This window comes from Calidris pugnax, unplaced genomic scaffold (genome assembly GCF_001431845.1).
Source record: "Calidris pugnax isolate Ruff unplaced genomic scaffold, ASM143184v1 scaffold9, whole genome shotgun sequence".
In the NCBI taxonomy this organism is placed as follows: Eukaryota; Metazoa; Chordata; class Aves; order Charadriiformes; family Scolopacidae; genus Calidris; species Calidris pugnax.
Window position 1 is genome coordinate 1106607 of NW_015090778.1, and position 12268 is coordinate 1118874.

The following is a 12268-nucleotide window of genomic DNA, read 5'->3' on the forward strand; positions in this document are numbered from 1 at the left end:
TTTTTTTTTTTTTTTTTTTAAGCAAAGAGACAAATGGCTACTGTGTGCAATAATTGTATGTCGTGGATTATAGCTATGCATTTACTTGCAAAATAAATCACAGATTACTATAACTTTCATTAATAAATAGAGTAAAACATCTGTTCAAGTCTAACTTAAAGGGGCAAGTTGCTGTGGTCTAACATGAAATTCTGCTTTTTTCAGAGACAGAGGCAAATACGTGCAGAGCACAAATCGTACTATGCCATTAATACAATCTATGTATATGGACAGGAAAAATACTTGCTGGTAAGGTTGCCTCGTTATTGTTTGCGTATGACTGGGTAGTCTTAAAATTCAGTGAATTATTCAGAGCCTTCTGCAAACAAATTTCTGTTTTAATTGTCTCTTCATAAACGTGGATTCCCTTCCCCCCCTCCCCCCCCCCAGTTCTTTTCTGGCTCAAGTAGCTTTTGGTTTTACGTATTGCTAATACTATAAACTGAACATATCCAGAACCTGTTATTTTTGAAACTTTGACCTAAATTGTACATACCGCAGTCCATTACGCTTATGTTGCAGGGGATCAAATTATAACATATGATAGATTATCAGCAAGCAATCTACCTTTTCAGTAAAGAAGAATCTGTCATGTAAGGTGATTAGGGTGGCTAAAGTTAATCTTCGGTGGGTGAAATACTTTCTTTAAAGCTCATTCCACTGTAGTTTTTCTTTATGATAACATGATACCTTTCTTTATTTTCCAGGATCTAGTCCTCTGCTCTGTGGTTTTCCTCTGTAGGATGAATGCTAGTTTCTGTGGGAATCTAAGACTTTGTGTTAAAGTAAATGTAACTTTTTATGCTGAGGTTGTGATTGCCTGCAGATGTGATATTAACAGCTCACATATGTTGGCTGTATAGTAAATTCCTACTATTCCTTTTTCATTAATTCTGCCCATTGTCAGTCCACTAGTTCTAAGGATACATAAAAATGAGCCATAAAAATTGAGGAAAAAAAGGTTATAAAATTCCTTTGACTACATAATGACAAAGCTTTTCTCCTTCTTCAACCATCTTTTTTCCAGCTACATGATGTCAGTGACTCTGATTTTTTAACTGATGCTGAGACCATATGCGATGCTGTCTGCTTGGTATATGATGTCAGTAACCCCAAGTCCTTTGAGTACTGTGCCAGGATTTTTAAGGTTTGTATAATTTATATACAAACCTTTACATTTATATAGCTTTTCACTGACAAAATACTCAGTGTCAGTTACTGGCCAATACAGAAGTTCTAGTGTTTAAAAGACCTTTCATTTATTAATTCTGATTATATATGGCCGATGCATTAAAAATGCAGTTTTGTTATTCATATAAAGCTAATATCTACTTGTCTATATAAGATATCCTGCTCCTAGAAAGGCCTGACTTCAGTGCAATGAATATATCTTAATGCTGCTGCAAACAGTTCCACTCAAGCTATTCCAGGTTGAATGTATCTCACTCTGTTTCTTTTACTTTTTGCTTAAAATTTGCAGCAGCACTTCATGGATAGCAGAATACCATGCTTAGTGGTAGCTGCCAAGTCTGACTTGCATGAAGTTAGACAGGAATATAGTATTTCTCCTGCTGAATTCTGCAGAAAACACAAAATGCCTCCACCTCAAGCCTTTACTTGCAATACGGTTGATGTGCCCAGTAAAGATATCTTTGTTAAACTGACAACTATGGCAATGTATCCGTAAGTACTTGAACTATTATATTTTTCATATTGCATGGGTCACACACACTTTACCACTGCATGTCATTGTTAGCCATGAGGATGGAACTGCCTCACTGAGATTTAGCAACAGAGAGACATAAGTGACATGAGCAGAATCTTCAAATTATTTCAGATTGAGAAAGTTGGTACGTATCCAGCATGTGTGTTGGATATCAGCTGTTGTTGCTAAGGTATTTTTTAAAGAATACACTACTTCGTCCAGCTCCTCTTAATATTTAGGGTCCTGTCCTGTCCTTACTGTGGATGCATCACTAAGTATGTTCATATTAATATCTTGTGAAGAAGTTGTACTGTAATCATTGTTAATAGCTCAACTTGACAGTTAATTACAAGTAAACACACTCTTCAATGAACAACAATTCCCCCCATGTGCTGCTTGAAGCTTTTTAAATTCTTTTCAGGGTGTTTATTACTATGCTTCAGTTCATTAGTCTAATAGATCTTATATTTTTAAATAAAATGTATAAACACCTTTTGGGCTTCAGATAGAAGATACTTCAGTTGACATTCTTCTTCACTACACATCTCACTGTTGCTAAGCTCACTTTGCATCTCTTTTTTTGGTGGGTGGAGCTTTTAATATGGTGTTGAACTACATAAATATTACAGCAGATGGAGTCTAGTATGACAGCTGACATTTGCTTTAAATTAAATAGAACTAATGTCACTTTCACCCAAAATAATAGGATTTTAAAAAAAATGTATTTGAAAGTGAATTAGATTTGTAAAGCTTTTGTTTTGTTTTTGTTCTCTCGTATTTATTTTATAGCACTGGAATAATGGGAAATCACTAAAGTGTAGCACTGACCAAATGTCTTGTCATATCAATATTCCTGCTTCTCCCTTAGTTTCCAAGCATGTGTGTTTGTTAGGGTGGGAAAAGTAGAGGTAACCGTCACTTTGTAAAGTGTGCATTCAAAGCGGTAGAAAATGTGGCTTTCTTTCCTTTGAAAAAGGGGTGTTATCTATTGCTGTGCAGACATACTCAGAAGCCTTTAGATGCTTTCTGTACAAAAAAATAAATTCAGCAAACATTTTCGTTCATGTTTGTGCTTTGCTATTAAGATCTGCGTGTGGTGATAACGCCAAAATGTCCAAGACGTAGAACATCTAACCCTAAAATTCTGCACAGCTGTAGTTGTACCCTTGCTTCCCCAGTGTATTTATTTTTTTTTTTTCTCCTCTCCTTACTCATTCAAATGTACCTTTTATTCCTAAATCTCTCTTGGTTGTGGCACAGGCCTAATGTGCACCTGATTTTATGAGCAAGATTTCAACTCCTGTCCTTCTGTGTGTTTTCGCAGCCATGCCCGGTTACGCTGTATGTGCGCCTGCAACAGGTGTACATTTTGCATCTGTCAGAACTTCCTCAACTCAGACTTGCTGCAATCTGTAAAGAACAAACTCTTCACTGCAGTTCTTAACAGGTCCTTAACTTTATTTACTAGGTACCAGGTGTGCTTTTAAAATAAAGGTTTTTTGAAAAAGCAATCGGTAACCTTATATACTGCAGACTTTTCACTCCATATCCACTAAATAGGCAGACAGTTGACTTCAATAATTGTCATAGAATTGTCAAACTTTGTTTAACTTGAAGGTACTTCTGGTCTCTCGCATAGTTGAGTGATTTTTTTGAAACATTGCCAATTTGGTAGTTCATTCAGGCACTTAGTGATTCCAAAAATACTGTGCAGGAATTAGGATTCTGTTTTTAGGGAACTGGTAGTGGACATTAAGTAGTGTCTATAAATCTATGCGCTGTGTCTCACTTGAGACATTATAGGTTTGGTTAGTATTGATTAGAGGTAGTGCCTCTTAGATATCAGTTACACACATATTTTCATAAAGGCACAGCTTGACTTCTAGCAGCATCATATAACATATTACATGTTTGTAATTGCTGGTTTGATATTTGGGAATTCGTAGAGTTTCTCTGTGTGTATGTGTGTGATATGCTTGGTTTACTCAAAGAGTGGGCATTTTGTGTAAAATATCTAGAGCTTTTAACATCCAATTCCTCTCTGAATAGAAGGCAACATGTAAGAAATGGTAGATGGTAAAACATTTGCATTTGCAGATACTTTGGGAAAAAAATTGGTAAAGAGAGAGAATTTGTTTTCAGCATTGAAAACAGTGCTATACCTTGTCTTGTGTGTACTGAGGGCAGTTTTTGACACGCCTGATTTACTAACAACTCAGCACTTGTCATCTCACCCCAGAAAAATGGGAGTTCAAACCGAACAATTTTTGTAGTGCAGTGGTTCCATCGTTTATAGCCTTCTTGGAGGCCTATATGATAAATGTGATTCTTGGAGGCAACTATGATAAATGTGTTTATTTGAAGGCAATGGATAGAATGTCCCGACATGCTCCTGGTCCATGTGTGTTACTACTTTTTACTCTCTTTGGATGTAGTTGCTCCAAATAACAGTGGCTGTCTCCTTTAAATGCTAGTGACACACATATAGGAAGCCTAATGATACACCCACCTACAGAATTGAGCATCTTTGTGAAATACCGCTTTAATCCAAGATAAAAGTGTTAACCACAGAGTGAGAGTTGAGAAGGGTGAAAAACTCATTAGCTTAGGAAAAAAAACTGTGAATATGAGACTGTTCATACTGCATCTCTTCTACAGCAGACGTCCCTTAGACAAAAATCCCTTGAATCAACAATCTCTTTACATATTGTTGCTTTAAAACTTCATTCAGCAGTCACTACTAGAAAATCCCAACTCTTCGTTATGAGGCTGAAATCACCTCTGTAGTACATTCTTTTTTTTGGAATGGTGATGGGTTGCTATCGGTTTTTTTTTCTCGAGTCCTGCATTAGCCATTGCATTCCTCTGAAATACTGTCGAGGACTCGAGGTGTTGAAATCTTTTTCTGAGAAGTCTTGGAATGCTGTCATTCCACACCTTGTCACTAGATAGTGTGGAATAAAGATAGGAATTTACTACTGACTGAAAAAAGTCAGTAATTCAAGGTAAGGAGGATTCCTCATTGACTTTTCCACTGACCCTGCAGAAAGGAAGAATTATTTGCTAGAAAGTCTTTGTAGTCATTCAGTTAGCCACTAGGGTTTTGCTGCAGGTTTCCCACATGCTGGCTTCATCTCCCCAGCTCTCTTCCTGGTTAGCTCTTCAAGAGTATTATACTTGCAGACTTAAGAGGGTAGAGATGGTTTTCTTGTTTAAAAAAATGTTAGCTCCTTAGATGCATTTTTAATCCACTGAGTTGTGATTAGATCAGAGAAAGCATTTGAATCAAGAAGGATTTTCTGAAGTAGTTAGTTTACATAACTTTTCTTATTTTGACTTTACAAGTGCTTACCATTAGGTCAGGTAGGTGGGCAAAGTTAGATAACTGATGGATAAAGGATGTTTCTCAAGAGTAATTAATTAATTCTCCCGATCCCTTTTGAAGCTTTAGACAGTGGAAGTAGGTAAATAAAATTTTTCAGCTTGGACCTTTCCTGTGGTATTTGTTGCTAAGTAATGCTCAAACACTGCTTCAAGGCAAAATACAGCACCCCATTTGAATATTCCCACCTCAGTAATTAAAGGAAGAACATTGCCTCTATGCAACTGAAAAACCTGCTCATGCCCACCTTCCATTTCTCTTCTACCGACAAGCTTCCGAGACTCCCCTCGGGGTGTGCAGGCTGTTCAACAAAGGGGGAAATTCAGTTTGGAGATGTTTATTGTGCAGGAACAGAATTGTTGGTTTGAACTACCCAGGATCACACTTTATTGGTTCTTTGAGGAATGTGGCGCTGCATTCAGAGCATGTATGAGGCTTGTTGCTATCCTGTAGTATTTTTATATTTTTGGTTTTTTCCTTTAGGTGTTCATTTGTATTTGTCTGGCTGGCACTTAATTTCATTTTACTACATTGTTTTACCTCTTTTTAAAAGCAAGATTTCTGCTTATGTCATTCTAACCCTTTCTTTCATGATGAGCTTGGATTTTTGGCTTGGTTTTTTTAATTCCAGAGCATCAATTCAAGTGTGATTTTCTATTTTCTTGCTTTTAAATCATTCACTTGTTGCCTTTTGCTTGTACAGTAGTGGCATTTTTCTGTCAATTGAATTTATTTCAAAGTAAAATAATTCTAATGCATGAGAATGTGTTGTTCAGTGAGGGAGACTTCTCAGAGCATGTTTTTCTTCCATCTAAACTTTTTAAATATTTGTGGAATAGAATTGAAGTTCTACTTGCATATAAAACATGGTTGTTTCAGGAATTATTTGTAAGATATTTTTTTTCTATTAAAACCTTCCTTCTGTGAGGTTAAAGTTAAGACAATAGTTTAGTTTTCTTGTAATAATGGGGAAGTTTTAAGAGTATAACCCAGGATTTCTTTTTCGCTATGTGCAGAGTGTGCAGATTATTCATCAAAACTGTAGTATATTGCCATTAAATCTAACTGCAGAAATCTATCACTATACTTAGGTGTCCCCCAAATTAGGACAGTATTTTACTTACGTGCTTTCCTTCTTCTCTAAACTGTTTAATGCCCCATACTGAGTAGAAATTTGCAAAGCTGTATCCCCTGGTTTCTTTCTAAAAATAATATATTGAATTGGCATTTTATGGGGTTTTTTTAGATTTTGTAGATAATAAGATGCACTTGGAGCTTTTCACATTTTAGATGACTAATGCATGGGGGGGGAAATTCTAACTGCTGGAGTTGCTTTGGATCCTAAGAAAACATGTGCCTGAAGGGACGCTGCAGCAGCTTGCACATGTTACGCGATGGTTTTGGAATTCAGTTGCTTATATTTTATTGTTAGAACCTCTTGTCTGCCAGCGCAGGCTGCTGCTTGCTGGCTGCATTAGCTTGCTTATAGTTTTGGTGTGAGTAGCCATGCGACGAGCCTGTTGGCCTCACTGGGGTGCTTTTAAAATGCTTTTGTAGTTAATACAGGAATGGTTTTGAACTTTTATAGTTAAGGCTAAACCTTCCCAGACTTGGGATTCTTCTGCTACTGACATTGGGGAAAAGTGTCAGTATTGGCCCATAACTCAGCAGTTTTGTGTGTGTAACCGGGACAGGCATGCTCAGTTAACCTCTTAACAGGTGCATGTTGCAAACTTCTTGTGAGTTGTTAAAGCCTCTTAAAAGAAAGACTGTGCAGATTTCAAAGATCTTCCTCAACGTGTCACAAGTTACTTGACTCACTTTTAAGGGTAGGTTGAATGAAAATCTTTTTTTCCAAAACATACATTAAAATCTGAAATTAACACCAAAGGCAAAACCTCTAGACTTTCTTATATAAGTGAAACTAACTGTATGGTATGTGAAACACACACTAGTTTATTTGGGAAGTTTGAAAGCTAGTTACTAATAAGCAAGAGTTTCAAATACAGCTTCATTTATGGAGTCCTATCTACTGCTCTGTGCATGTATATGTACACATCCATATATATATGTTTTACCCTTGGAGAGAAAAATTTTTCTCCTTTAGAGTTACTCTCTTAAGGCAGTAATAATTTTTAGCAGTGGTGAAAATTAGTTTCATAAACACAACTATACTGAAATAAAATTTTAGTGTTACTTATTGAAGAGGTAGTATTGTTCAGTGTGTAGTGAGAAACATTTTCCTGCATTATAGCCACTTTCATGTCAAAGAACCTGTGCTGGAAACAAACATTGATCCTTTTTTATTATTTCAGACAGATTTTTTTTTTTTTTTTACTTTAATGGTAGCTAAACATTATTAGGGATAAAAGTTGCAAAAATGGAATTCATGACAGCATAAGGAATGTTTAAGGAAGAAAAATCGGAATTTTTCTCAAAGGTATAAAGGCATTAGACAATCATAGTGTTCTGAATTTCAGTAAGTATTTTTGGACTTTGGATTTTTGGGCTGAGATGTTCAGAGGGCCTGAATCACTTCTTACTGAAGTCAGTAGATTTCCTTGAGGTTGTAAGACAAATCCCTGCCTTGATTTAGTTCATTTATTTAAATGAGAGAGTCTGTTATTGTCAGGCTTGGTAAAGGGATCAGAGTCAATTTGCTCTCCATTTAGACATGAAAAGAAGATTTTATCATGACTGAGAATATATTAATTGTTTTTAAAAGGATGAAGCATGCTCAGCAAGTTTCTCGTGTACTATGTAATTTGGACATGTGCAAAAGTCAAAACAAGGTAAATTATCAATAGGAATCAGAAAATCTAGATGTGAGAGAGAGTGCTTTATGTGGCAATGCAAAAGCATTCATTTGCAATTTAAACAGTGATTTGCAGTTTTAAATGGATGCTTTTTGAATTATACAAATAGTTAGGCATTTGAATTAACCAAATTAAACTTGAGAGTTGTTAGTTATACAAATACTCACCTAACACAGCTATCTATAATCTATTAAAATCATGTTACATACAAGTGATTTATTTTACATACACAGATAAGTTTTACAATTTACACATCTGAAGACAAGGGATTTATAATCTTTCACTAAGTAAACCGCCACATACAGTGATAAAATACAGTCTTTAATTAAATTATTAGCAGTAATAAGAGCTTGTCAGTTTTAGGGCTGATGTATTGGAGTCATTCCAGTGTGTTTAGCAGAGGTACTTTAGCTTGTGCATATGGTACAGGAGTATTGCAGGGTCCTGTGGACACATGAAAGTTGAGGTTTTGGGGATGAAATGGGAAGACATTCAGTTTCTTAAGCAGGTTTTTTTTTTTTGTCCTTAAAGTAGTTTTATTGTACTTAAAGTGATGGCATTTAGCCACATCAAATCATATATTTTACCCATCTTGTCAAAAGTACAAACTTCATTTCTTTCTGTTTTTCCCCAAGCACTAACTTTTTAACAACTGCACAAGAATGAGGGGCTAGATGGCTAAAAAAAAGTTTTAAATTCTCTGGGCTTTGTTATTTGAGCGTATTTGAGACACTTGCTGTTGTTGAGCCATGCTATGAACTGCAAACTGTGCATGTGTGTGAAAAGGTTAAGACCCTACATAGATGAGTTGGGGGCCATGCTGTTAGCAGACGAGGAGAGCAGTATTATGCAGCAGGTGCACGCCGTCAACTCTGTAGAAGATTCCATCTTCATGGAGTCATCTCTTGGTCCACGATTACTTGAAGACAGGTAACAGCAGCCAAACGAAGGTGACCTTGCCATTGCCTTTTCCCTTTCTTCCCCGCAGCAAACCACTTGACACCTAGTGTGCAGAGAGTTTGTCAAACTAGCTGTAGGAGAACTAATGCTTGCAGGAAATCATGAGTTTGATCTGTTCCATAACCCAACAAGATATTCTTAAACAAGATTAGGATTTTTTTAGAGACCAGCTGTGTTTCGCTGTTTGCGCACCAAAGAGCGTGTTCTTCAGCATGTGGTATTACAGTACACTGATTATTCATATGGCTTATATTGCTCCTGCAAATGTCTACTAAGGAATATCCTAAACTGGTTTTGTGTATTTTGATAGCAAATAACAATCCCTGCTTTATTAAACAGCTGTGTGCTATAGCTCTGCAGTTCACACTGTATGAACTCTCGTGCACCGCCTGTGCTTAGGATCTCCGTGTGCTCCTTGTACTTAATGCTCTGCAGCTTTCACTGAGTAACCCGGCACGATTCATACAGGCTAAAATACGTAGGCTAGTGAAGTTCTCTTGTAAGTTCTATCTTAAACAAAAGCAAGCAAACAAACAAAAAAACCTTTACTATTGTTTAGGAACTTCTTATGCTTTGAATTATGGCATTTATGATAACTTGTTTTAAACGGTAGCCCCTGCTTTCTGGTAAGCTGTCATACTTGAGACTACTTTTGAGGATGGCGAGCCGTGTTTAACTGAGCATGCTCACAAACTTCTTGCAATATTTGGGAGAGTTGGGTCATTGGCTGTCTATACTGTCATGCAAGATGTGGCTTTTTATGTCATACAGTCACTACATACTGTTGTTACATCATGTCCTTTTCTGTTGATGCCATTGTCACTGCTTGTTTCACTAGCACTTTTTCTTAGCTTTCAGCTTGGTATTGGATGACTGTTTCTATTGCTGTTCTTGTGATTGTACTGGGAAGAAAGGGATTTACAAACAGTCCTTCTTTTGATCCTGGCTTTTGGAAAAATATTACTTGCTACTTGTCAGTAAACTTTTTATTGGGGAGAAGTATAAGTAGATACTCAACAGACTGGAAAGTTTTTCATGGAAAAGCAGAAATATAAAAACTCATGTTTTTAAAAATGTGTTTTGCTGGACAGTTGTTCTCACTATTTATTATTATTTGGGTTATTATTTGCTAGCTATTTTTATTTTTCCTTTTCTGAGCGCTTGCTGATACACTCAAAGAAGACACACTGCCCTCCTCACGTTCATGACTAATGATCTGCTCCTGCACTTCTCTTCAGCTGTGTGAGCTCTCTGACTTTAGCAAGACCTACTAACGGGATCAGGGCTGCAGATCAAATCCTAAGCTTTTAGGAGAAGTAAAATGACTGTATAAGTACTCATAAGGCTGAGTTGTGAGCTGCCTGTGACAAGTGTAGTGATGAGTTTCCAAAAGCTGAGTAGTTTAGCACAAGTTGTCTGATATTCCTGTCGTGGAATTAACCTGGGTTTGTATGTGTGTTAAATTTCAGGCATGTGACACAAGCGGACCTCAAGAGTTCTACGTTTTGGCTCCGAGCAAGTTTTGGTGCTACTGTCTTTGCATTTTTGGGTTTTGCTATGTACAAAGCATTATTAAAGCAACGATGATCTGAGAAGAAGCACATCTGGCCCTACCAAATAAAAAAAAACCCTTTTATGTACATTCTGAATGCTTTAAATTCTGCTAGAAATATTTATATATGCAGAGTTACTTTATTAATATTTGTAATTCATGCATAAGATTATTTTAAATTATAGCTCTAACTACAGTATTGCATAATGCGTGGAAAAAAGAATTGCATCTTAACAGCCAGCTACAATGGCTTAACTTGTGAGGCCAAAAGGGAATTTGTTGTAAATAACCTGTACATAATAAAGCAGTAAGACATTGCTTCCCAAAAAGCGATTCAAAATACTGTTCTGAGATGTTTCACCATGGTGACATACTATTGTATAGTTGAAATTCATTTTCAATAGAGTAGGTTCAACTCAAGGATCATACTTCCTCAAGGATTGCTTATTTATTTCACATTCATCTGAAGTGACTTAATCTTTTTGGGCTATAAGCTATACCAGGCAGAATTTGTGATTTTCATTCTTACCTATTCTTTTTAACTGATGAACAAATTTGCCCACTAACTATGTATTTCAAGAAGAAGTCCCTGTTGCTGTCCTGGCCTATGATTTTGTATGTTACATGACCAGTGACATATTTAGCAGCCTGATTTTTCTTTTAAAAGGAAAAAACATAAACTTCAAAAACTGCCAGATCAACTTCATATGCTGTGTGTAATTCGTGTTTTTCATTTCCCGCTATGTTGTGTTTTATAACCCTTATGAATCAGATGAGCAAATTTGTATATTATAAATGTTTATAATTCGAAAAGTGTTGCTGTTTAATTTCTCACATCTGTCAATCATACCTGTTGAAAGCTGTGTATAAGATAAAACTAAAATAGTACACAGTGCCTATTCTACTCTAGTATATTAGTTGCATGGATCACAGTGCATTCTATAACTGGCTAGAATTATCTATAGACACAGCTTTTTTAATGATCAAGTAAATCAAACATTAATTCCTCATGACAAACCTATTTTTCCATTGCTGGCCTTTTCAAGTATTTCAATAAAATAACTGTGTACTGTGTTTGTGTTTTTCTTGGGGTGTTTTTTTCCTTGCCCTGCCCTGAAAGATGCAACCTTTGTCCTTTATATGAGAGAATCCTGCTAGTGCCTTCAGCTCTGGGAGTTTAGATGTCTTGGCTTATGTAATTTCTCTGATTTATCTTAAGACTGTGCTGCCTCCATTAGAGGTTTATTTCTGATTTTTATCAGAAGGCAAAAGTGACTTCTGTGATATTTTAAAGCAGAAACACAAATGCATAGTCAACCATGAACTTGGTGTTTACTGTCAAGGACAGAGTAAAACGGGAGAAGAGAGCAAATAGTTGAGTGGAAAGAATGCCTGCCTACTGCACTGACCTTCCCGAGGAGCGAGGCGAGAGGAGCTGAATGAGAAAGTTCTATCAACAGAAGATTAGAAAGCTCCCAATTCAGAAATTCTTATACTCTACCCAGAAAATTAATAATTTTCTAAAGGTTTTTAAAGAGTAGAGGGCTGATACTTTTCTGGGAAGGTGTGTATGCTTTTACAGAAAATCTTACAACTTTTCCTGGGAAAGTGACTATCAGAGACTTCTATCTTCCTCCCACTAAGTAACTGGAGACCGCAGAAATTGGATTCCCCCACATGAACCTTATCTTAAGACTGAAGGATACTTTCTCTCTTAGCCTCTCTCTCTATTTCCCATTCCAGCTCCCTGCCCATCTCGGTGGCCACCTGCTCATGGACTTGCTCCAGTATGCCAAGATCTTGTCTTCTACTGG

The 12268-nt window shown here is 36.5% G+C and overlaps 1 protein-coding gene across 5 annotated transcripts in view; it reads left to right on the top strand.

The window, feature by feature from the left end:
- Nucleotides 1-11528, top strand: part of RHOT1 (ras homolog family member T1) — a 27876-nt gene extending 16348 nt beyond the window's left edge. For 3 of the 5 annotated variants that reach the window (XM_014952836.1, XM_014952876.1, XM_014952846.1), the window contains exons 16-21: nt 205-288; nt 1067-1186; nt 1520-1722; nt 3069-3191; nt 8729-8872; nt 10372-11528. In XM_014952836.1, coding sequence (XP_014808322.1) covers nt 205-288; nt 1067-1186; nt 1520-1722; nt 3069-3191; nt 8729-8872; nt 10372-10489 — 792 coding nt within the window. In that variant the 3' untranslated portion in view covers nt 10490-11528. The remainder of the gene's footprint in view (nt 1-204; nt 289-1066; nt 1187-1519; nt 1723-3068; nt 3192-8728; nt 8873-10371) is intronic. The other 2 variants (XM_014952856.1, XM_014952865.1) reach the window with 2 other exon arrangements.
- The last annotated feature ends 740 nt before the right edge of the window (nt 11529-12268 follow it).